Raw genomic sequence first — 25,794 nt, 5'->3', positions numbered from 1 at the left:
TTTCATTTCTGTATGCCAGAATTTCTTCATCTGGACGACAGAAATGATGAGAAGGCCAGAATCTAAAATACTGTAACTATCTTAACCCAACCAGTCTATTAACCATAGCACATAATCCCCCATTCACTATTCATTTTCTCATAGTATTCTTTTTTTTTTTTAAAGATTTTATTTATTTATTCATGATAGTCACAGAGAGAGAGAGAGAGAGAGAGAGAGAGGCAGAGACACAGGCAGAGAGAGAAGCGGGCTCCATGCAGGGAGCCTGATGTGGGATTCGATCCCGGGTCTCCAGGATCGCGCCCTGGGCCAAAGGCAGGCGCCAAACCGCTGCGCCACCCAGGGATCCCTCATAGTATTCTTTGATGGCTGTTCTGCGTATAATACTGGTTGCTCCTTTTTCATGAAGAAAACTTCAGAATGTTCATGTTCCAGGCTCGGGAGGCTTCGACATTGTTTATAGCTTCATCTAAGCTTCCCTGGGCATCACAGTTTGTGCTTTGCCAGCTTAATTTCTCTTAGCCTAGAATGCCTTCCTGCCACTACTCAGGTTCACTCTCCCTGGAGCAAAATTGCTAACAAGGCCGAGCTCTCCTCTCCATTGCATTCATCAGCCCCCTTTCCCCAGCCAGCCATCTCAAACAAAGATTGTATAATATTCTTCAATGCTGGCAGTTCACATTTTCCCAATCGTATGTAAATAGTGAGAATAAAATGATTTTTCATAAACTTGACTGTCTTCATGGATCAGTAGCCATCAACTGTAAGTTAAAGCAGAGTCTTTGCTGCACAAATCAGCTAAAAGGCAAATCCACTTGCCCCTGGCTCCCACCAGACCCCTTAGCCCTCCCCCAACTCCCCTCCCCCAGCCATATAGAAATTCTCCAGACATGGTATTCAATGCAGACAGTGTTTTGTGTTTCTTACCCCCCTTGACTAGGCATTTAATGACAAACAAAATCTCTTAGGGGTGGTAGATGGAAATCAAGCAGACAGACCATCAGAAGGAGATTGCAAGGGAACCTGAACGTTTATACTTGTCTGTTGTTTTGATGCCTTTTCGCTCGTTTCCTCTGACAACTTTGGCCTTCCCTTCCCTCACCTCAAATCAGGTTCCTTAGCTGGCTTGATAGACATTTCTGCTCATTGGATGACAGATTTGAAAGAAGGCATATGCACAGAGGGATTCTGGTTTAACCATGAGCACTGTTGCTGGAACTCTGAGCACGTCACCTTCGAAGACAGAGACAAATGTCCTGAGTGGAATAGCTGGTCCCAGCTTATCATCAGCACGGATGAGGTAACATGTTGTGAAGATTTTGGAACCACTGATTTTTATTCCTACATTCACTTAATTTCTTATACCGCACTCACAGCAATTGTAGAATGCGCTGATTTTCCTTTTCATGGAAAGGGGAACCAGTGCCAGCTGCTTTTCTCTGTGGTTAAAGTGCAGCCCCATTTCCATTGCTTCTGCCATGTGGAATCGTTTGATACTTACACAGTGACCTAACATTTTTGCTTGTCTTAAACAGTCCTGGTATTTCTTAGTGGTTAGTATATGGTGTCTCTGAATCTGGCTTTCTCTAATAATTTCAGTAAAGATGGCAGAGCCAGCCAACAGGTACACTCTAATTTCTAACAAAGAGTGGGTTAAAATTGTGTCTGTTGTATTGACTCCAAAAGTAATTTTCCCCTGCACATTGCATTAGAACATTAAAAAAAAATCAGGATCCATTCCATATCAAAATACCGGAAACATAGGAATAATATTGCCCATAGCCTTCTTTGGAGATGAAATCAATATTTTCATTTGTCCTTGTCTCCTAGCAGATATTTTTCAATGTAAAAGTAACTTTGTTTTTCAGTTCCTTCCCTTTCTATTACCATGTGGGCTGTTTGTTTGTTAGATCTCTCCTACCAAAACCAAAAACACACAAGACAGAACAAAATAGCTCTCAATCGCATTCTGGCTTCCACCAAGCAAAACAGGTACCATCTCAGCTCATTTACTCTGTTGGCGAAGTGACTGAGACAAGGGTAGGATACATATTTATACTTTAATTTTTTAAGATTTTATTTATTTTTTCATGAGACACACAGAGAGGCATAGACACAGGCAGAGGGAGAAGCAGGCTCCATGCAGGGAGCCTGACATGGGACTCCATCCCAGGTCTCCAGGATCACACCCTGGGCTGAAGGCGGCGCTAAATCGCTGAGCCACCTGGGCTGCCCTATTTATACTTTAACTTATTTTTAAAACATTTTTAAAGGTTTTATTTATTTATTCATGAGAGACACAGAGAGAGAGGCAGAGACACAGGCAGAGGGAGAAGCAGGCTCCCTGCAGGGAACCCAATGCGGGACTTGATCCCAGGACTCTGGGATCATGCCCTGAGCCGAAGGCAGATGCTCAATCGTTGAACCACCCAGGTGTCCCTATATTTGTACTTTTAAAATGCGTTTTTATTGCTACTTTGGTCCACAATTGAAATGGTGTGTATATACGTGCATGTGTACATGCGCACACATACAATCAAGGGAAAAGAAGGATAGGAAAATAAGTCAGAAATAAGAGTGTTTATGTACATAAATGATTGTACACACTGGCTTAGGGAGAGAGCTCAATAAAGGAGTTGGATACATACCACAAATGTGAGAGGGTTTAGATCTGTTCTTCTCAAACTGGCTTAAGGTCGGTGGGCTGGTGGGTGGGTGAAACCACAAGATAAATGCTATGTGCCTTCTCAGAAAATCAGGTGGGTTTTTTTTTTTTTGCAGAATATTTTTCTAAAATTACATTTAATTACAAAGGAATGCAAAATTCCCATGTTTGTTAAGATAAAACAATCTCTGTTTCAGCTCTGCTCCTGAGTATTCTACCCCATACCCTCTCTCCTAGATTAGGAGTACTTAGGTAGAAAAGTTTGAGAAGCCCTGGAATTTAGGGTGAGTGTGTGTGTGTGAGAGAGAGAGAGAAAGAGAGATTCCCGTGCCTCTTTTTTTTTTTTTTACTCTTTTATTTTTGAAGGAATTATAGATTCACAAGAAGTTGCAAAACAAGGGGGGTCCCCTATACCCTTCACCGTGCCTCCCCTCAATGGTAACATCTTCTATGACTACCGTGTAGTAGCAAAACCAGGATATGACCCACAGATTTTATTTTACCAGTTTTGCATGCATAGATGTGTGTGTGTGTGTGTGTGTGTGTGCAGTTCTCTGCAATTTTGTCACATGTGTAGATTTGTGTAATCACCACCACAGGCAAGATACAAAACTATTGTTCCATTACCCTGAGGTCCCCCCATGCTACCCCCTTAGAGCCATGTGTATACGTGGTTTAGTATTCCAAGTGCAGCTTTCAAACTGGAGCTTGAGATGGTCTCAAGTGACAGATTTCTCTGGCTGTCATTTCTTATGAATGAAATCCTTACAGAGTCAGGCTTTTAGAATCTAAGAGTTCTGCTGCCTAGCACTTGGGCCCCAGGTTTCTGCCTCTAGGCAGTTTTAGCTACTTGCCCTAACACTCCCTCTCCCCGCCTCTGGAGTCTTCTTCCTCCCTAACTACATTCAAAAGGCCAAGAGAGAGCAATTATCTATTCCTCTGAGGGACGAAATAATGGAAAACTTGTGTCAAAGCTGTAACTCAGGAAAAAAAAAAAAAAACAAAACCCTGAGCAGTTTGGCTCTCCTTGTCTAGGTCAGTGAATTATTTGAATAACGTTTTATGTTTTAAGAAGTCAGAAGTGCAGTGAGTTTTGTGTTTCATGTAATTTGAGTGAATTTCAACTTCTCCTATTTTTATCAGTAAGCATAATCTCCTGTTGTTCAAAATAGCTTTTTTTTCCTAGTAAGATGTAATTATTTGCATGCCCTTTATGTTGGTGACTCCTTATTAGTGGTCAAAATTGGATTTATTTTCTGGCAGACTTCATTATCCTCGGTGGATAGTCCCCAAAATATATTCTCTCCATTTTATGAATAGCTGTTCTTCTTTTATTGTTTGGGATAGCTTGTATCTCACTGGTTTTGTTGTGTGGTCACAGCCTGAAACTTTCAACTCACATATACTTGTTGCTGAGTCTGATAGCAGAATGCTCTCAGAAGATGTGGTGCTTCTTTATAGAACCTCAATGTGTGTTTTAGGAAAAACACTCAGGAAATTTCAACACTATAACCTCCCCTGAGAATTTGACACCAAGGCAGGTAGCCAGCTGGTCTTCACTTCAAATGTGTAGCCAAGGTCCAGCCATCCCAATAAAAGAGCTTTCAAGAAGACTCTTCATAAAATTGACATAAAATCAGCTCTCTTGACCACAAAGCCTATCCAAGCTCTCATATGGAATCTGAACTTGCTCACAACCTTGTTTGTTTTTTGTTCTCATCCATCCTTAGAAGCTGGTGGCAGTTTCTTTTGGGTATAGCCAAGCCTCTCATTTGCAGTACCAGGTGGGCTGACTAAGTGTCTCAAGAGTTGCCTCTGCTGACCATCCTGGGAGGACCCTTTTGAGCGATTTGATCCTGGTCTTTTTTCTTTCTGGCCTCACCTCCCAAGAACCTCTTCCTCAGAAGTACTGCATGCCTCACCGAGGCTGCCCTGGACTAAAACAAGCTTCTTTCTTTTCCCTCTGTTCCAGGGAGCCTTTGCCTACATAGTCAATTACTTCATGTACGTCCTCTGGGCTCTCCTATTTGCCTTCCTCGCTGTGTCTCTTGTCAAAGTGTTTGCACCTTATGCCTGTGGCTCTGGAATTCCTGAGGTGAGTCTCTAAACGGCTTTATAAACCATTAATAATAACTAATCCTTCCTGGACCGAAGCCTTTAATTTGTGTTCTAGCAGGTACCACGATCTGCATGTGTAACAGGATCAGGCACTGAGGCAATCTGGAGTCTCCCTAGGTCTTCCCTCAAGTCTTCTCCCAGCCTGGGTCACCTGGACACTAATGGGGGTTAATTCCTAGCCCCCTGGGGGTATCCTGGCCAACCAGGCCCCTGGAAGACCAACCCCTGCCCCCTGCCCAAGATGATCAAGGGTAGAACCCAATATTCTGGCCTCAAAACTTAGTGGTAATTGTCAGCTTCATTCGAGCAGGACAAAGAAAACTGTTTTTGCTACATTTCCTATAATATGTTGTGGGCTAGCAGGAGGGTGGTTGAAATCCTGCTTCTCACTACTTTGGGTTTAGATTGCTTGACAGTGGCTGAAACTGCTGAGATTTGAGATTACCCAGATGACCTTGCCCCTCTGTTTCCTGACCAAGTCTTAGTTACAAATGTTTTTGGCAGAGAATCAAGGCTATACTAGCCTGTAAGGATGTAAGTAAGGAAAACACCCTCCTACTCTGCCTCCCCTTCTCCATATACACCCACTCCCATGCTTGCAATATTCCCTTGCCCAGCTAGCACATGCCTCCCCCCCAAAAAAAAGGAACTTGAGAGCTTGAACAGTTCTTGGTTTCTTGGGCTCCTGGGCTCCCTCCCAATTTGGGGTCATGTAGGTCAAACATTTATATGTCACTTGTTCAAGAGGTGCGGTTTCTATAATGAGGTCCAGACTACTGCCTCCCAGCCTTGTCTACTTGCTTAGTCTGTATTCAATCTCTCTGTGTTTGACCTGCAGATAAAAACGATCTTGAGCGGTTTTATTATTAGGGGCTATTTGGGTAAGTGGACCCTGATTATTAAAACCATCACACTGGTGCTGGCAGTGTCATCTGGCTTGAGCCTGGGCAAAGAGGGCCCCCTAGTGCACGTGGCTTGCTGCTGTGGGAACATTCTGTGCCACTGCTTCAACAAATACAGGAAGAACGAAGCCAAGCGCAGAGAGGTAACAACACATGGCCTGAATAGTCTCTCTTTTGGCGAGAGCCTGAGTGGTACAACCTTAGGGATGAGGATTTGGGGACTCTATGCTAGAGTCAGTACAAATCCCCTTTGACTCAGCAGTTCTACTTCTAGGAATTTATCCCATAGACATCCAAGTTTTTGTGTGAACAAAGGGATATGTGTGGGGCTAGTGGGTGTGGTATTTGTCAGGATTGTGGTAAAATGAAACAATTGCCATGTCCATAAACAGGGGGCTGATTGAATAAATGATATTCTGTCCATACTATAAAATATGCGGTCATTAAAGAAAAAAAGATAGCCTTATGTATATTGATGGCTACAAAACATCATTAAGTTTCAAAAACCAATTTTGGAATACTGTGGGGTATAGAACAATTTAATTAATGCTTTTTTTAAAGTACATATATGTGCACTTAGAAAGAAAACATCTGGAAAGTGGTTTTACTCTAAACTGTTGAAAATGGCCACCTGTGGTTGAGTGGGAAAGTGAAGTAAGTGGTAGTGAAGAAGAAGTAAGGACTTTAACTGCAATGACTTGTATTACATATAACTCTATACAAGTTGTGCTGTTTGATTACAGAATAAGTTACAAAAATAAGAGAAGATTTTAAAAAGAAGTCGTTTATTCCTGTGAATGAATATAAGCTCAGCATGTGTTTCATATACCAGGTTTTCCATCTTTTGTTTCTACCTAATGCCACACTGAATGGGTTTCTCTGAGTCTAGGATGTCTCCCTCTACCTCTGCCTCAACCTTGCCAAAGTAGGCCCACCACAGCATCTCTGTAGCTGTTCTCATGTTCATGCAGATCTTAATGTATATCATTTTGAGGAGGAAGAATAGTTTTTAGAAATGTACCAAGTCATTGATTACTTTTATCCTGCTATAATAAGGATTTCAGAAAATAATGGTTCTTGCTTGGTTTTCCTTGAATTACACAGAAATCACATATGAAACGGGTCAAGACCAAGGTCATTTCATTAGAAAGGATTTTCACCAAATTGGAACTTAGCAATTTATTTGAAAAACAAAACAAAACAAACCAATAAGGCCCAGAAGGAAACTCAAAAATGTTGAAATTTCAAATATGGAATAGATTTTGATAGTTCAAGGGAGAGAGTTCTTGGCTGGGGAAGAAGGCTAGCAGGAAAGGGAGAGAGAAATCTGAGTCCATTGTTTGTAGAGGGGCATAAAGGCAGTATTAAGCTGGTGAAGTTGTTAGATGGGAATAATGTATAACAGAAGCTAAAGACGTGAAAAGACCATTTTAGCTGGCAAGAGTAAAGTGTTGACTGTGGCCAGTCTGCGTGGGTAGGGGTGACTTCAAAACTATAGATTGATGGTTACTTTCATTCCATAAAATTGGCATTTTTGTTCAAACAGTTCCTTATAATATGAGAGGGAAGTTTGGGCTGTTTCTCTGTATAGATGTCATGTATTTCTCTAACTAGACTTGTGAATATTTGCATCTTGAGTTCACTTCCTATTGTTTATTTAGACTCTGTAGTTATTTTTTCCTGCCGTTCTCACCATTGGCAGCAAGCCTTTTGGGTCCTGGGGCCTTGTCAAAGTGGGCAGATGGTTGAGAGTAAAATAGAGATTTGAGAAGGAAGGGGATAGACAGACTCTACTCTGTCTGCAAAATTTGAAACACACTAGCCATCACAGTTCTTTCTTTATCCTCATAATGCATCCTAAACAGTCACTGAGATCCTCTCGTTGAGTCTCCTCATCTTCTCAGATGAAAGCCAGTATAGAGGCACAAGTTTCCAAATCCTCCCAGGCTAGCACCAGAGGCCTCACTCCTTCCTCCCCTTCATTTTCCCAGGCCATCCTGCACTCTTAGGGAAACCTGCCTATTTATTTTGCTAAGAAGCATTTTATTCTTCAGAAACTCTTAATTATTATTAGACTTTCTTTTAAAAATATTTCCTTACTACCATGAATCACTTACCCCTCCACAGCAACCAGAATCCAATGAAAGGACTTTATTAATTCTGGTGTGTTGGTCACACACATTTTACACACACATGCACATGCCTACATACTAAGGTAGAGCAAGTATCACTTGCTCTCTTACTCTACCTCCGTGTCCCTGTTTATTTCCCTCTGACACCTTCTTCCCCTTCCCCTTCCACCTACCCCTTTTCCTTGCCACACCAAAACACATTTAGGTCTTCTCTTCCCTTCAAAATCTATGGCCTTGCCTCTAGTTGCTTCTAGGTTTGCTCTCTATTTCTCTTTCCTTGGGGCACATAGTACAGAAAACCCTAACCACTTATTGTATGAGTATTTGCAGCTCTTGAATAGCTGTGAGCCAATTGTTACTATAGTTTTGTATCATTACAACCTTCTCTCAAATCTCATTTAAAAAGGATTTCTTTTTTTTAATAAAGATTTTATTTATCCATTCGAGAGAGAGAGAGAAAGAGCGTGAGCAGGGTAGAGACAGAGGGAGAGGGGGGAGCCCCAAAGTGGGGCTCCATCCCAGGACTCTGGGATCAAGATCTGAGATGAAGGCAGATGCTTAACTGTCTGAGCCACCCAGGTGCCCTAGAAAGCATTTCTTAATAAGGAAAGTGCTATGTAAATATATCACCAAAAATAACTCATTTAGGTGGTTAATAGGTTTATAGACTCAAATTCATTTAGTGAATTGAGAGTATGGGGGATGGGGGGGCGTAATTCGGAATAAAGTATATGCCTGGATTAATTCCAGGGGAAAGACCCCCTACCTGTTCAAGCGTTTGAACCATGCATTCAAAATGTAGCCTGAGGTGTTTGCTCTCAAAATAAGTAAATATGAATTGAACTTCATTTTTGATAACTGGGATATGGAGCATGTGAGGTTTTTAAAAAAATGTTCAGTAAACACGAATATTCATTTTAAAAATTAGATCAAGTGTGGAAAGGTGTCGTTATTCCAACACTAATTTGGAGTTTTGGATTGTAGGTCTTGTCGGCTGCAGCAGCAGCTGGTGTATCTGTAGCCTTCGGGGCACCTATTGGTGGAGTGTTATTCAGCTTAGAAGAGGTAAGTACTTCTGTCTGTATGTGGAGCATGCGCATTGCTTCTGGGTCAGGAATCCTGGCCAGTGTCTATTGGACATTGTGGTCTGGGAGTGCCCCACCCAACTCTGTGTTTTACCATCTGACCAAATATTCCTGGGCAGTTTTTTTTGTCCTTAGCTCTCATTCCTGCACCACCGACTTTTCACCCAAAACGGTTTCTGCATACTGATTTATTAGAGAGTAAGAGCACGAGTGAGCATGAGCAGAGGGGGAAGGGGTAGAAAGAGAAGCAGAGTCCCTGCTCAGCAGGGAGCCTGATGTGGGGCTGGATCCCAGGACCCGGGGATAACAGCCTGAGCCGAAGGCAGATGATTAATGCACTGAGCCACCCAGGTGCCCCTCCCCTCTGCACGCTGATTTAAATTTGTTGTCTCACCTTCTTTCTTCTAGGTCAGCTACTATTTTCCCCTCAAAACATTGTGGCGGTCGTTCTTTGCTGCCTTGGTGGCAGCATTTACTCTGCGTTCCATCAATCCATTTGGCAACAGCCGCCTGGTTCTGTTTTATGTGGAGTTTCACACCCCATGGCATCTCTTTGAGCTGGTGCCGTTCATTCTACTCGGCATATTTGGTGGTCTGTGGGGAGCTTTGTTTATCCGCACCAACATCGCATGGTGTCGGAAGCGTAAGACGACTCAATTGGGCAAGTATCCTGTCATAGAGGTACTCGTTGTGACAGCCATCACTGCCATCCTGGCTTTCCCCAATGAATACACCCGAATGAGCACAAGTGAGCTCATTTCTGAGCTGTTTAATGACTGTGGCCTTCTGGACTCCTCCAAGCTCTGTGATTATGAGAACCGTTTCAACACAAGCAAGGGAGGTGAACTGCCTGACAGACCGGCTGGTGTGGGAGTCTACAGTGCCATGTGGCAGCTGGCCTTGACGCTCATCCTGAAAATTGTCATCACTATATTCACCTTTGGTATGAAGGTGAGGAGATTCTTTTGATATCAGTGGGTATATGTGTGGCTGTGGGTTTGGGGGCAAAGCCAAGATACCATGGCAACCTCCAAAGCTCATGTAGCACTTCCAACTTCATGTAACATTATCCCGCAGCCTCCAAAGCCCTTTTTACTGCCACATGTCCTAACTTCCTAGCCAATTGTACCTCTATCTAAAATTGTCCGAGTCGAGTTTTAGGCCAAAGGCAAAACTCAGCGATGAGATTTAAGTAGAAATGTTTTCTCCTTTCTAGTGGAAAGTATATTTTGCCCCTCAGAAAGGATGGTGAGGTATTTATTCACGTGCATTTTGTACTAAAACAATTCTTTTTTTTTTATTTTATTTTATTTATGATAGTCATACAGAGAGAGAGAGAGAGAGAGAGAGAGAGAGGCAGAGACACAGGCAGAGGGAGAAGCAGGCTCCATGCACCGGGAGCCTGACGTGGGATTCGATCCTGGGTCTCCAGGATCGCGCCCTGGGCCAAAGGCAGGCGCCAAACCGCAGGGATCCCCTAAAACAATTCTTAACCAACACATTTTTGGTGGCTTTAGAGATTGCCAATAAAGCAAAATGTTAAGTTGAACCAAGTAAAGGAGCCAAAATTCAACCATTTTTGATGACAAAAATAGCAACGTCATATGGTTCAGCCCATTGTATAGCTCAATGCATTCTTCACAGTTCTCGTCAGTGCCGTTTTCAGGAACTTCACAGGTGATCCCAAGTTAATATTCCAGCTGTCAAAAGCAGACCTTAGGCGAGCATCTTTTATTTTCAGTGCCGGTTATCATTTCCATGTTTCAGAAGAAACCAGAAAGGGACATTCGTTAAAGTATTTTCTTTCTCCTCCCTAGGTTATTGTCTTTCCTTTAGCACCCAACTACGGAGTTATTTCCCTCTCTTCCCTAGGAAAACGGAGATTCAAACCAGAAAATGAGATGCAACAGCTCAGTTTAGGCAATGGTCTAGTCTCTGACTTGATACGCATCCTCCTCAACACCCCAGAAGGTTTTACAGTGCTTGTTGAGCTTCATTCTTTCATTGAAAGTGAATATTCAGACCATCAAACCTGCCCAGATTCAAACGTATGCCACAAACACAAGCTATTTAAAAATAGTCTACTGTTTTCATTATTTTGTCCTTGTCAGTATTTCCTTCCCTTAACAGAGAAAATTGAGAATTCACTGTATATATCCTAGAGTCAAGAAATAGAGACCTGAGAGGTGTTTTGGTGGTGGTGTTGGGGGGGATTTGTTTGTTTGTTTTGAATAGTCACACAGCTATAGTTACTACCTTATTAAGAAAATGAGGTAATGAGTCTTTCTTTATACTATTACAGAATAAAATGTAACATCATGCAGAATCCTTTTAATGTGAGCAATGTGTTAAGATTCAATAAGTGAGAGTGGTTAGGAGCATTTCACTTAAACCAGTATTTACTGTATCTTGACTGTGGGTGAGTTACTTAACCTCCCTGAACCTTGAGTTCTTTGTGATTTGGTAATAATAACACCTGTCTCCTGGTGGGGTGTTTGTAAAGAACTGGGGGAATCTCATCAGTAGAGTATCCAGCATAGAACACAGTAGATAGTCAATAGAGGATAATTGTTATTGATAAGAATTCAGAATTGGGGGAAATGTCTGCATATGCGAGAAACTCCATCTATTTTCCTTTTTCTTTGGGAAAGGCTTAATTTCTGCCTCCAGTTCTGTGTTGGTCTGGAAAGTTCAGGCTCTTGCCTGATGGACCCCATATCAGGGTAAGCTTCTTTGCAGTCATACTTGCCTGCACGTCCCAGAGAACCTCTAGACCTTGTAGCATTACACAAATCTTTACAAACTTGCTAGCATAGTGCATAGTTGAATTGTCATTGGCCTCTTTGCTTCACAGAGGGTCAGTCCTCTAGCCCTTAACACATGCCAGGCAAGTGCATCATTTCTCCCTAACCATCTGTTGCTTTCTCTTTGCAGATCCCTTCCGGCCTGTTTATCCCCAGCATGGCTGTTGGTGCTATCGCAGGTCGACTTTTAGGAGTAGGAATGGAGCAGCTGGCTTATTACCACCATGACTGGGCCATCTTCAATAGCTGGTGTAGTCAGGGAGCAGATTGCATCACCCCTGGCCTTTATGCAATGGTTGGGGCTGCAGCCTGCTTAGGTGAGTCATGTCTGCATTGATTTTGAAAAAGTTGTCACCCAGGTGACATCATAAAGAAGCGTGACTTTTAAAAATCATTTATTTATTTATTTATTTATTTATTCATTCATTCATTCATTCATTCATTCATGAGAGACACAGAGACAGAGACATGGGCAGAGGGAGAAGCAGGCTCCCCGAAAGGAGCCCCATGTGGGACTCATCCCAGATCCTGGGATCATGCCCTGAGCCGAAGGCAGACACTCAACCGCTGAGCTACCCAGGCATTCCAAGAAATGTGATATTAAATGCAGTTGACTATAGATTTTTTAAAAATGACCATCCATTTCCTGTTGGGTTTGCCATTTTTCAAGTGCTTTAAGAAAGCATTCTTTATCATATAGCTACATTCCTCCCTTTGGGGAGCAATTTTACTCTCAAATTTCATCATACTAAGGAAATGATCAGAAACTTGGGTGAGGATATCTGCCCAAGAATGTTCAGCCCAGTATTATTTATGATAGCAAGAAATTGGAATCAACTAAATATGCACAGTAAGGGACTGGTTCAATGGCTTATAGTTGGCATAACCATGTAATGTTATACTATGGAGCTATTGAATGTGATGCTGATATTTAACATTGTTAAATGCAATGTTAATTAAATTTGTGATAATATGCAAAATGGAGGGAGGGGAGCACAGTGGGGATTAAACATACACTATGAGCTCACTTACAGAAAAACATGTATTTTTGCATAGTGAAAAACTTGAAAGAGTCACTCAGGATTTATACTCTGCATATTTCTAGGCAGTGAGCTTATGGATAATGACTTTATTTTATAGACTTTAAAAAACCATTTTCTGAGTTTTCAACAATGGCCTCTATGTTCCAGAGAACCTTTTGTCCCAGTAGCATTACACAAATTATGGATATCTTTTGCAATTACTTTTATAATTGGGGGCAGGGGGTTAGAGAAAGAAACACACAAATAAGAAACAAAAGGAGAAAACTCTAGAAGGCCACTTATGCTTTTGTAGATGTTAATTTGAGAAATGTGACTCCTGTCCATCATAAACTTGCTTTAACACAGTTGCTAGGGTTTGTGTAGTAGTAGGGGAGACCTCCTCTTAGCAATGTTCTGGTAAGTAAGCTTTCCCCAGATGCGGGCCTCTCACAGGCCCTTAACTGCAATGAATCTGAACTTCCCCTGTTTTCAGTAACCTGTATCTGTTTCTTCGCAGGCGGGGTGACTCGGATGACTGTTTCTCTTGTTGTCATAATGTTTGAACTAACTGGTGGCTTGGAATACATTGTGCCTCTGATGGCTGCAGCCATGACGAGCAAGTGGGTGGCAGATGCCCTTGGGAGAGAGGGCATCTATGATGCCCACATTCGTCTTAACGGTTACCCCTTTCTTGAAGCCAAGGAAGAGTTTGCTCATAAGACCCTGGCAATGGATGTGATGAAGCCCCGGAGAAATGACCCTTTATTGACTGTCCTTACTCAGGACAGTATGACCGTGGAGGATGTAGAGACTGTCATCAGTGAAACTACTTACAGCGGCTTCCCAGTGGTGGTGTCCCGGGAGTCCCAAAGACTTGTGGGTTTTGTCCTCCGAAGAGACCTCATTATTTCAATTGGTAAGGATTTCAAAAAGAGGCTAATGGGACCCACTGTGGAAAGAAATAAATACGTGTGAAATGGGGGAAGGCACAGGGAGGATGGGACCAGTTTGAGGACATCAAAATAGAACTATTTTCAACTTCTTTTTTTCTCCTACTTTTCAAATAGAAAATGCTCGAAAAAAACAGGATGGGGTTGTGAGTACTTCCATCATTTATTTCACCGAGCATTCTCCTCCGATGCCACCATACACCCCACCCACTCTCAAGCTTCGGAACATCCTGGATCTCAGCCCCTTCACTGTGACTGACCTCACCCCCATGGAGATTGTAGTGGATATCTTCCGCAAGCTGGGACTGCGCCAGTGCCTGGTTACGCACAATGGGTGAGAGCTCCTTGGGGGAGGAAAGAAATTGTGAGAGGAAAGAGAAGGGAGGGAGATAAAGAGAGAAGAACCCAATTCATTTGAACATTAGTAGCACTTACAGGCCCTTTTGAAGTTCCAAGATGAAGATGGATGTGTTTCTTTTGTTGTAATTAATGGAAAAGGAGTTTGGGGGGGGAGAAGGTATGTTTGAGAGATGTGAACTACTGGCTGCACGTTACAAATAATGCAGTTCCTCCTCCACAAAGGAAATGGCTGTGTCCTTTTGAATAGACAGCACTGCAGTTACGATGGTATTAGGTAATATATATATAGTATTTGGTCCTTACAGTACCTTTGCTATTATTATTTGAGGGTGAGAAAAAGCAAGTTTCAGTAGGTTTGAAGATCTACACAAGGGCCCCCAGTTAATATATAGTAGAGGTAGGCTTTAAACACAAGTCGTCAGATTCTCAAGGCCAAGGCTCTTTCTGGGATCTTTCTTATGCAGTAAAGGAAGCCCTGCTATTTTTATTGGAAAAGAAGGGAGGTTGAGGAGGAGGGTGGCTTTTTTTCTAAACATGGTATGTTAATCCAGCAATTGTATAAGAGTTTCACTCTCTAAAATTTCTAAATGTTGTAACAGATGTCTTGCAGGATTTGAATCAGCAAGGGGGCTTTCCCTAGCTTATTCATTCAACATTTACTGAATCCCTATTTTGTCCAAGAAAGTATTCCACTAGACTCCAAGGAGACACACAAAAAGATAAGGCCCTTCTGCCCCCTCAAGTAATATGCAGTGTCATAGGGGATCTGAGAACACATGAGTCCGTATTATATGACAGCAAACAGGACACATGCACAGAATCATGCCTGGTTGCCAGGAGGGCGCAGTCTCTGCTGGCTTGCAAGATCAGGGAAGGTGTCCTGGAAGAGGAGTGTTTGAGCGAGGTGGCCAAAGAGAAGATTCAGATATGTAGGGAATATTTAAGGCACAAGAAGTAGCGGGATGTGAGACCTGAAGTAAAAATGCTTGCAGTCTGTTTAGGGACCCATGCACTGCCCCATTTGCCTGGTGCATGAAACCTAGTTCTGTTATCTCCTCATCCTGTGGGTGTGGACAGTTCTTGAAGACAAGGTTGCAAAGGATCGGGGAGAAAAAGCATCACCTCTGAGAATGGTAACTGCACATTTATTTTTGTTTTGCTGTCTTGTTTTGCCTTTCAGGCGGTTGCTTGGAATCATTACCAAAAAGGATGTGTTAAAGCATATAGCACAGATGGCAAACCAAGATCCTGACTCCATTCTCTTCAATTAGAATCACAGGGTTGTGCTGGATATAAAACTGGAAGGACATTGCAGACCATGGATGTATTTTGTTAACTGGGTACCCAAAACACATTTCCCATGTTTGGATGGTGAAGTTATATTAGTGTGTTGTCTCTTTCCTATAAGTTAACCAGTTGCACTACATAATCTCTGGAATTTAATCTTCTCTTTAGTAAGAGAAAATACAGTTAGGCTTCTGTGATATTGCATTAGGAGGATTTCGTGAGAAAGTCAACAAGATTGCTATGGTTTAATTCTTTAATAAATTTTTAAAATATAATAATCATTAGCCAATATGCAATCACTGAAAACTATGCAAGAAAAATTCCAACCGTCCTGACCTATAGCCTGCAGGAAACTCATGAAAAAGTCACTTTTTTGGACTCTGTCATTGGTGGAAGATGAAGTGTAAACTAAGGGGCTTTGCTTTTCCAACCACAGAAAGGAAAGCCAGAAGGAAAATAGTAATGGTGTTTTCCAGACTGTGAAAAATTCAGTTCAAATATTATCTCGTTCCTGTTACAATATTTAGCATTATTAGTTTGTGTGTGTGTGTGTGTACGTGTATGTTAATTTTAATATCTGATTATAAGACAATGCTGCTTTGGTTAACCTTCTCTAAACGAATTTAGAGAGGTTGACTTTTATAGCTTGCTTGTTCCTGGTACTCTTTTGAAGTGCACAAAGATAAGTTATGGAACTCTTCTCCTTGTCTGCATAAAGGGTAATTTTCCAGATGGTATTTGTTTAGCTCATAGACAAGGACTTTGCCATGAATTTGTTAGTAGCGAGGAATGATTTCTCCAGCTTCCTTGAAACTAATGATTAGTAAAGTTCTAAGCAAAGTCGATGACTAGGAGTTTCACATTTTTTGGGTGAGGTCCCAACTAATTCTCTTACCCAGATGCCACCTCCATGAGTGATGGTGCTTTAGGCTTCTGGAATATGTAAGAATAGTAAAGGGAACCAAGTTGAGACTGCATACTGATAATCCAGGGAAGATCCCGAGCTGAATCTGCACTCTCATGCATTCCTTTGTATAGACCACCAGTACTAAAATAACTGGGCACTCATGCCTCCTCCCAGTGTTAAGTACATATGACAGGCCAGTGTTGTCCCTGTGAACACGAATTTAGGCTTGGGGTACTTTCAAATTGATTCAAGGCATCAGGGTAAGATGGGCAGCTGCAACTCCCTTGGGGCTCATTAAAATTCTAAATGAAATGCAGAACCATCCTAAGACCCAGGGGTGTGGACAAGGCCTGGTGACACCAAAGGTGCTTGTATCCAATTGAAAAGGTGCCTGTCTCAATTTTCTACCACCTTTACCGCAGTAGAAAACCTCACACTGGAGGGACACCTGGTGGAATCACAGAGCCACCACCGTCATTCCCACACCGGTTTCTTTTTCTTGTGTTTTCCCCAAGTGCAGCTGCTCCTTCTTATTCCCCTCCATTCTTTCCCCCTCCTGCGCCTCAGTCCCCAGACCTCTCTTTGGGATTGAGTGCCATGCCTGGCTAACCATTCCTTTTTCAAGAACTGACTCCCAGGGTGAGTTAAGTTGTGAACCAGGGCTCAGCAACCTTAAGGCATGTGGACCAGAGGTAACGCACAGCCATTTGCTTTGCTGTGTAGTTCAGCTGCTGTCCCCAGGCCTCCCTCCCTTTCTTGTCGACTCCCCACAGCAGTGAGATTTAACTGCCAGGGCTGTGAGTGAGTTCAGCCTTTTCCTGTTCCACGTAGGAGTCTGTTTCCTTGCACTTTTTTTGCACCATCCTTCCAGCCTAGAACCAGCAGTCTCTCAGCATATCCTCCTCCACCCTCTGCCTGTCCTCCCCAAACACCTCAGGGTTCCTCCTTCTAAAAGTTGCTGAGCCCTGAATCTAGGTTCTTTTTTTTTTTTTTTACCCCTAGTTCTTATCTTTCCAAAATCCGAAATTCTTTTATTGCTCAGAACTGGGTGGCCAAGGCTTGTACTGATTTTAATCTTTCAAATATCAAGGCAGTCACCAGAGTTCCTTTTTTTTTAAAGTATATCATGCTAACATTTTACTGAAAGAGAAAGAACTCTCTAGGTTATCTTGTCTTAGAGTCATGACTCAGTCACTTTATGTCTTTTGTCCCTTCTATGCCACTGATTTCCTCATATGAGATGAGGCTGTGTGCCAGACCACCCCCTGTGCATTGTGCAGAAATCATTCTTATCTGTAGATTTTTCGTTCACTACCTATCTTTTCTTACTAGCCTTCCAGCAAAAGTTTGCAAAACAGGAAGTGTTAGTATTTCTGGTATTTGATGACAAAGGTTTGGTCGCCTTTCATAGCACAGCAGTGCTATGGAAGACGTTTGTGTCTGCCTTTTTGTTTCTTCTAGGCTCTGTTTTTGATTTCAGACAGATGAGCCAGTGTTAAGGTGCTACTTCAGAGAACTAATTCAAGAAATCAGATAACACTGTGCCAAGGTATACTTTCTAGATGCTAAGCACCGATTGGACCTCCAGAGAATAATATCCTTTTGATACCTCACTCCTGATAAATCTCATTCATTAACCTCAGCTTCTCAGGAATCCTTGTAACACATATGCTAGAAGTAGCTATAGTGTATGGTATTCGTTATATGTCCAATCCTATGGTTTGGCTCAAAGGTTGGCTAATTGTGGCTAGCGCTCTCTGCTAGACTGCTAGCTCAGCATCTAACACTCAAGAGTTTCTTGTCTTAAGGCAATGGAAAATGTTCTTTTTGCCATTGCAGATTCAGCAGTTGGGCAGACTTATCCAACAAACAGAGCTGATACAGGGAGGTCTGTCAGTAGTCTCAGGTGGCCACATACCTTAATGGCAAGAGACTAGATAATATGTGATTTAAAAAATTAATTTGAGTTGAGACTAGTCTGTTTGGGCACTGAGAAAAGAAAATTTCCCAACACTAGGGAAAGATCTACAAAAGAAGGCCAATAAGTGCTTCAAGAGAGTTAGGATTTTCCAAGGAAAAATATCTGGTAGGCATCCAGCCATGAAAGCAGTGGGAGTCTATAGGTTTGTAGAAGTCTAGCTGCTATACTTTGTAGAGTCAGATCTTCAATGTAAAGAATTAAGCCGAAGCAGTTCACGTGTGGTTATACCACTGGAGGGAGGAAGCAGGGGATTAAAAATGCAAACTAATGGCCACTCTCAAGGTCATTTCTATTTAGATGTTTGTTCAGACCTCTCCTCTTTTCTGGCCCTGGCTTCCTTTCTGGCACCAGCCAGCTGTGCAGTAGAAGTGGTATAATCCACAGAACTGATATCCTCTGGTGGATAATCTGACATTGATGACACTTTGGATTTGCCAGCTGGCAGAGCAAACCATTAATTTGCTGGTTGAACAGCAAAGCAGTTCAGTTGTTTTGGCATCAGAGGCTGAATCTGAACCCCTTATGGGAAGAGCACAGCACAGTATAAATTTCTCTAGCAAGTCTCCATTTCTGTTTGAACACAAGAAAAAATAAGTAATGGGGATTTAGTGTGGTCTAAGGCTGTGAAGTAATTCTTAACCATGATCTTTTCTTTTTTAAAGGTGGGGAGGGGTGGAGGGAGAGGGAGAGAGAGAATCTTAAGCAGGCTCCACACCCAGTGTGGAGCTCGATGCAGGGCTTGATCTTACAACCCCTTATCTCCCCAAGATCATGACCTGAGCTGAAATCAAGAGTTGGACCCTTAACTGACTGAGCCACCCAGGTGCCCCTTAACCCTGATCTTATGAACTTATTCAAGTATGGGGGGAGCAAATATGTTTCTAAAAACTTGTCACGCAGTAGAGTCCATCATGCAAAGTAATCATTGCATGTGATATGTTTTAAGTATTTGAATCACCTGTCCCTGCTGGGTCTCAATCTTGGTTTGTTTTGTGGGGTGTGAATAGGGGGGTGAGCTTGTCACCCCACAGTATCTTTTTGTTTTTTTAATCACAAGGAGTGCAATTTTTGAAGTTGAGTTTTTAATGATAGTGAAGACAATAGTGAGAATTTGAAATGGCTAGTGTGTTTTATATTACCAAAGTGCTTACTGATGACTGCCCACATTGCTACCCATCAGTTCAGAGAAAGCAGGAGAACATTTTTCAGGGTGGTCCACAGAGTATTGAGCTCCTAAAAACCCTGAGAAAAACTAGAAAATTAGAAAGTAAATGGGAAGTATAATATTCAGTCCTTAAAAAAGATAGATGTCTAAATATGTGGTCTAAACTTAAGTGTCCTCAAACCTTGATTTTTTTTTAAACCACCTCTGGGTTTGCCTGGATTCCTCCTGGAGAGAGCTGGAAGACGGGGCAGTGGAAAACCCCTAGTAAGAAAATACGTGAGTTCTCACAAGATGGTGGGAGGAAGGCCATCCTATGCCCCAAGCCATACATCCTAACATTTATAAACTGTTTGATCATATGCCTCAGGTAGAGAAAACATCACGTAGCCTTTCAAAAACCAGGTTTTGCAAGCAGAGGAGAGGCTCAAAGCAGCATTTGGCTGGAGGCAGTCTACTTTTTTGCAGAGGGCTGACCCACGAAGAGACATCTGCTCAGGAAGGAGGGCAGTGACTACTTGTCATTGCCTAAATGATAAGCTTTAGGTAGATTGTCTTGAATTTTGAAAGCAAAATATTTTTTAAATCTATATTTTAGCCTCCCTAGAATGTACTTATTGTGTATTAAAGAGAAAAAAGGTAAGGGTTTCTCAGATCAGAGCTCAGGGAGCTGTGTAAATTTACAGTGAAATTAATGTAATGGACCTGTGGTGGCCACTCAGTTTTGCTTTGCCTCAGTTTCGGTTATTTGCTCTCAGGAGAGAAGTTCCTGGAATAATAGGTGTTAGCAACTTCACGTGATTCCACAGATGTTGGCAGGCCACAGTCTCATTTTGGAACATCTGGATCTGGGGAGTTGTGAGGTGATGTAGGGAGCAAAATTGATTTTTCCACTGTGTAGTCTGATTTTTTCCAAATCACCCAAGAAAGAAAGAATCTGATGTGCTGGGTTTGCATTTCTTGGATGGGGCCTATCAGGTCACCCTGCCCAGTCCCACAGTCATAAATTCCTACCTCTCAGTTCCTGCCAAAGGGTCTTCAGCCTCTGTGTACACTAATTAAATGGAATGCCTTGCCTAAAGTTTGGCCTTTTAAAAGAGAAACAGTGCATGTGATGGTATAAAAATATGAGGGTTTTAAAAAAAATGGTCTTTGCCTCTCCTCTTTCTCCCCTCTCTTTTTCCTGTCACTCCTTTCCCCACCCCCAAATTCAGATTTCTCTCAGCTATTAACAAGCATGTTGTTTTGAATGTGGACCTTGCAGGGAGGGACAACAGCATCATTCCGAGAACAGAGAATGGAAGATATTTCTGAGCTGATGGGCTGAGCAGGGATCTGCTCCACCATTAGGGGCCAGAGCTGGTGGTATTTATTGAGAGCGTTGAGGGCTTTTAGTATCTCAAGGCAGACATATGAAGTATTCATTGCTAAGCCTTATTATTATCTACTAGTCCAAATCTGTTGAAAATCAGAGGCAGCCTGGTATTTGGTGAGTGAAATGCCATCTGGCAACACGGAGACAAGGAAGTGGCCTGAGATTGTTTTATCAGAGTGGGAATGTTCGAGCTCATCGTATTGCATGTACCTCAAAATATATGGTCCTTCAAGAGTGCTCATTTCCCCCTGTCCATTTGACTTCAGCCCTTTTCTCCCTCCTTTCTCTCCCTTTGCCCTGCCTTTTCAGTACTCAGCTTTTTAATAAGTATTTACATTTTTATTATTATATTTGGTCCTTTAGGATTATGTAATGATTAAGAAATCAATTTCATTCTATATTTTTAAAAATGATATGTTTAATATTTTGTTCTTTTAAACTGTCTTTTGAAGCTCTGCTGCTAACCAAGTATAGGCCAGAGAGGAGTAGGGCCTGACAGACGGCACCCTGGTCCTGTCACCTAATAATGACATCGATGTCATTCTTTATTTGACCAGGGCCAGCCTCCTGCTCTTACCTCTGTCCATTCACTTCTTGCCCTGTGAAAACTCTTACCTGTCAGATGAGCCAGTGAGGCTAGGAGGATCAGAAAAGCCAGGTTCTAGCCCACAGGCCACTATATGAGTTCTCTGTAGTATGCTCATTCATAGGGCCGGCTCCAACCACAGTAGCCAAAGAAAACCTGCCCAACTCAACATTTTAGTTCCTAAGCACTGGTAAGAGTTCAGCCAAAGCCAGTGTATATAGATAGCAGTAGTAGCTGGGCATATACCGAAACTAGCATCAACCAAAGCCGATATAGCCTGAGTTTCTAAAGGAAGCTTGGTGCTGAGCTGTTCAGAGCAATTATTTATTGGAGTGTTGCCAACCCTTAAGTCATGCTTTCTTAGCTTTATTCTAGCTTGCAGAGATGTTGGCCCCCACTTATAGGCACAGTGTGTACCAAAGCTATGGCTTACTGTTCACTTCGTTTTGCTCCCTGGTCATGCATAGTAACATAGTCTAAAAAGGAAGACATGGGCTGGGGAGTTAGGAGACCTGGTTTCTATTCCCTATGCTTCTACTAACTAGCCTTGAGATCTTAACCGCTCTGTGCCTCCATGTTCCCATCTGCAAAATGGGGATAGCGTTAATTGCCCTACCTACCTCACAGGGTTGTTGTGAGGATAAACTGAGACAATGAATGGAAAGTACTTTAACAAGTAAGTGCTATGCAAATTGTAAGACATGGAAACAATCATGTTAAAGGCAATGGAATGGACATTGGACATTGGCAGAAGGGTTAATGGGATCGTCCAGCCCTTTCTCTGTGTGGCATAAACCCGGGTCGCCATTGCTTTATACATTTTCACTTAGCACAGATTTGTAATTATGCATGTAATAAAGCACAGCCTTATCCAACCTGGTGTCTGGTGTGTTTTTAAAGGGGGGCATGGTTGCGGGGGTGTTGAGGGAGGATAGTATAAAAGGTACCTGCAAAATCCTACCAGCAGGCTCATTTCTTAAAATGATTTATTAGATACTTAATTATTTTTACAAGTACAGATTCAGTAACACTTTTTACAATAAGGAAACAAATGAGGGGCAGCTTGCGTCTTCTGAGGGATTCCAGATACCTCATTCATTATGGCTACTTAAATGATCCTGCCTCATACATTGGTGATCCTTTCCTGATGGCATGAGGATTAACTGGGAGCTGTATTTTTTTCTCCCTTTTTGAGCTTTTAGTGATTAAGATGATGGGCTTTGACAGGCCTCCTGCCTGTAGTCATTCCTTGCCAGGAGGATGATGGGTGATCAAATGTTCCTCCAGTGAAAAGTAAGGCTAGTCCTACCCTCTTTGTGGTGTGTTGGGATTAAAATGTCTTCTGTGAGAAACCCTCTTAGGTGACCAAGGAGGGGGTCTTTTGGGGAGGTGGTTGAACATACAAACATTTCCTTTTAACACTTTTGTGGAACACAGAAAACAACCTCAAAGTCTGGCTTTCCTACTTTCTCTATTTTTCTTGCATCTGATTCCTCCTTCCCCCTTCCATGAGCCAGACCCCTAATAAGGCAATTTACCAGGTGTCCAACTCTTTGGTTTTTTTTTTAATTTTTTTAATTTTTTATTTATTTTATGATAGTCACAGAGAGAGAGAGAGAGAGAGGCAGAGACATAGGTAGAGGGAGAAGCAGGCTCCATGCACCGGGAGCCCGACGTGGGATTCGATCCCGGGTCTCCAGGATTGCGCCCTGGGCCAAAGGCAGGCACTAAACTGTGCCACCCAGGGTTCCCTCCAACTCTTTGTTTAAGAATTTCTCCAGTTGGTATCCAATCACATCTGCTGTGGTGTTGACTTGTTGCTACCGAGAACTTTAATGCTTTTGACCTATTTGATATCATTTTAGGAAGGACACCTCTACAAAGGTAACTTCCTCATAAGCCTGAAATTCCACAAAGAAATTTGGGTTTCTGAGGTCATTTATCATTTTCCTGGACCCCTTCCACACTATCACCATCCCTACCTCTAAATATCTTTGGAGAAAAAAAACATCTAGGTGTTACCAGCCATCAACAACTTACTATGAATTACAGTTCCACATCTGGTCGCTGTAGGGCTCATATAAAAGTGGCTTTGATGGAGTATAAGGTGGTACATACAGACCAATCCATCATTTAGTACAGGAGAGGCCCAGAGAAACACCTGGAATTGACCACCAGATGTCAGTGCAATCATTAAGATACTGATGTAGGTATGGTTTGGTCAAAAGGGAACTATGAGGGTAGGTGAGGCAAGAACCATGAATTCAGACTTACAGCTAGATGGTGGGGATACAAAATTCAATCACAAGGTATTTAGCAGACATTCTCTCTTTTTAAAGATTTTATTTATTCATGACAGAGAGAGAGAGAGAAAGAGGCAGGCAGAGACATAGGCAGAGGGAGAAGCAGGCTCCATGCAGGAGCCTGACGTGGGACTCGATCCTGAGACTCCAGGATCATGCCGTGGGCCGAAGGCAGACGCTAAACCACTGAGCCACCCAGGTGTCCCAACATTCTCTTTTTAGTGTACATAATAAACTTCATGCTGTTCTTATTATTAAGAAATGCTTTTCTTATTAAATCAGTCACATGGCAGTCCCTACTTTAAGGAGCTCATTGTCCTGGTGTCTGAAAGTTGTAGTTCCTTTCTCAAAGCAATGTCCTAGGATAAAAGGAGGAAGGAAGGACTCCAGTTTCTCCCTTGCTGGAATGGCCAGATATTGTGTGATTAGGACACTTTTGACAATGGGATGGTGGTGTTGATAATTACCCAGGGACAATAGGTGTAGCCTGGAACTACTACCCGTGTCTTAGTTTGGGCTCTGCTATAACAAATTATCATAGATCGGGTGGCTTAGAAACAACAGAAATTTATTTCCCACAGATCTGGAGACTGGAAGTCCAAGATCAGGATGCCAGCATGGTTGGTCCTGGTGAGAGCCCCTCACCCAGGTCACAGTCTAGCAGCTTCTCATTGTATCCTCACATGGCAGAAAAAGAGAGAGTTTTCTGGAGTCCCTTTTTAAAGGGCATTCATCCTGTCCACAAGGGCTTCACCCTCCTGACCTCATCACCTTCTAAAGGCCCCTCCTCCAAATACCATCACAGTGGAAATTAGGATTTCAACATATGGACTTGGGAGGCAAACAAACATCCAGTTCCTGACACTAGGCAAAGCAAGAAGTAGAGTTATTCTCTTTCCCAGGGATCTCCAGCGCTTGGCCTTTGGACTCCATCTAGCTCCAGGCCTCCCAGGCTCCTTCCCTAGGAGCTCAGACTCTGCCCTTTCCTGGGGCTCCCAAGACCCCTCTCTTGGCCTCTCTTCCCTCCTTCATAATAAGCAATCCCATCTTAATGCTAGAGGGTGTGAGGTAAGAGAGTTGTTTGAACAACCACAAGTAAAAAAAAGTCTTATTCTCAAAAATAATAGAGCAGAGAGCAACATTCAGGGTAGGAAAAAGACATGTTTGGCTTTTTGCTCCCCTTAGGTAGGCTTCCTTAAGCTGCGGAGTTGAAGAGGTTCCCTGTCTGTACATTACCCAGTGTTAGTGTCTCTCAGACATTTTAGGATCTCAATTCAAGAGGCTGCAGATGGAATAGAAGACAGATAGAATGGGAAAAGCATAGGATTTGGAACCAGAGGGCCTAGACTTGAGGCTTATTGCAAGGGAATTTTTGCCTTTCTGGATTAAACAAAACTTTGGATCTCTAACATTGGCCCTAGAGAAAGTCTCTCCTTGAAAAGCGATAAAAGGGGCTTCTGGATCTCACAGTATGGTTTTGAGTTCCATAGGATTCTCCTTACCATTGAGGCCATTTTTCTGGTTATTTCTCTGGCCTAGGGGTGCGTGGGCGATCACTACTCTTTAAAAGATTCTGACCTGAGTGTGCCTCTATAGCAAAGCTGGGATGGAGGTAGAATTTTTAATTTAAAAGCTCAGGGAAAATAAAAGGGAGCCAAAGTGATGTGCAACAAGCACATCCAACTTGTCGTGACTACGCATCAGAATCATCTGAATTAGGTTTTAAGAAATAGATTCCTGGAGGTTTGGTGCTACGTCTTGGACTGGTATTTGGAAAACCATACAAGAGTATGACAGACCTCACCCTCTGCCCCCATATCCTGAAGCCTTATCAGCCTCCTACATGGTGGGCACCATCTTCTCATCGCCTGGGAGAACTCATTGTCTCACTTGTTCACTCTTGTGTCCCAAGGACCAGATACAAGGCCCAGCACAGAGTGGGACCTTCAACGATACAGTACTAGTGGGATGGCTGTTTGTGTAAAGTTTGCCTTCTTTAGCTCCTGTTTCCTGCTTGAAGATGTGTCTCTTCCCTAGATGTACACCACCTTTCAGGGACACCGCTCTTACCCACCACAAGCAGTTCTTCAATCTTATAAGTCACAGCCTAATAGTCACCATCTCATACACCCCTTGGTAAGTGATGGAAGGCATG

At 42.5% G+C, this 25,794-nt stretch overlaps 1 protein-coding gene across 7 annotated transcripts in view; it reads left to right on the top strand.

Annotated features, from left to right (window-relative positions):
• Positions 1-22,211, top strand: part of CLCN5 (chloride voltage-gated channel 5) — a 161,727-nt gene extending 139,516 nt beyond the window's left edge. For all 7 annotated transcript variants that reach the window (XM_077889169.1, XM_077889171.1, XM_077889168.1 and 4 more), the window contains 9 exons: positions 1,113-1,300; positions 4,638-4,760; positions 5,622-5,828; positions 8,802-8,882; positions 9,311-9,853; positions 11,837-12,023; positions 13,246-13,644; positions 13,796-14,012; positions 15,219-22,211. In XM_077889169.1, the coding sequence (XP_077745295.1) occupies positions 1,113-1,300; positions 4,638-4,760; positions 5,622-5,828; positions 8,802-8,882; positions 9,311-9,853; positions 11,837-12,023; positions 13,246-13,644; positions 13,796-14,012; positions 15,219-15,309 (2,036 nt within the window). In that variant the 3' untranslated portion in view covers positions 15,310-22,211. The remainder of the gene's footprint in view (positions 1-1,112; positions 1,301-4,637; positions 4,761-5,621; positions 5,829-8,801; positions 8,883-9,310; positions 9,854-11,836; positions 12,024-13,245; positions 13,645-13,795; positions 14,013-15,218) is intronic.
• Positions 22,212-25,794: the final 3,583 nt, after the last annotated feature.

The sequence above is a fragment of the Canis aureus genome, chromosome X (genome assembly GCF_053574225.1).
Source record: "Canis aureus isolate CA01 chromosome X, VMU_Caureus_v.1.0, whole genome shotgun sequence".
In the NCBI taxonomy this organism is placed as follows: Eukaryota; Metazoa; Chordata; class Mammalia; order Carnivora; family Canidae; genus Canis; species Canis aureus.
Note: the sequence above shows the minus strand (reverse complement) of the source record. Positions and strands in the feature narration are given on the sequence as shown.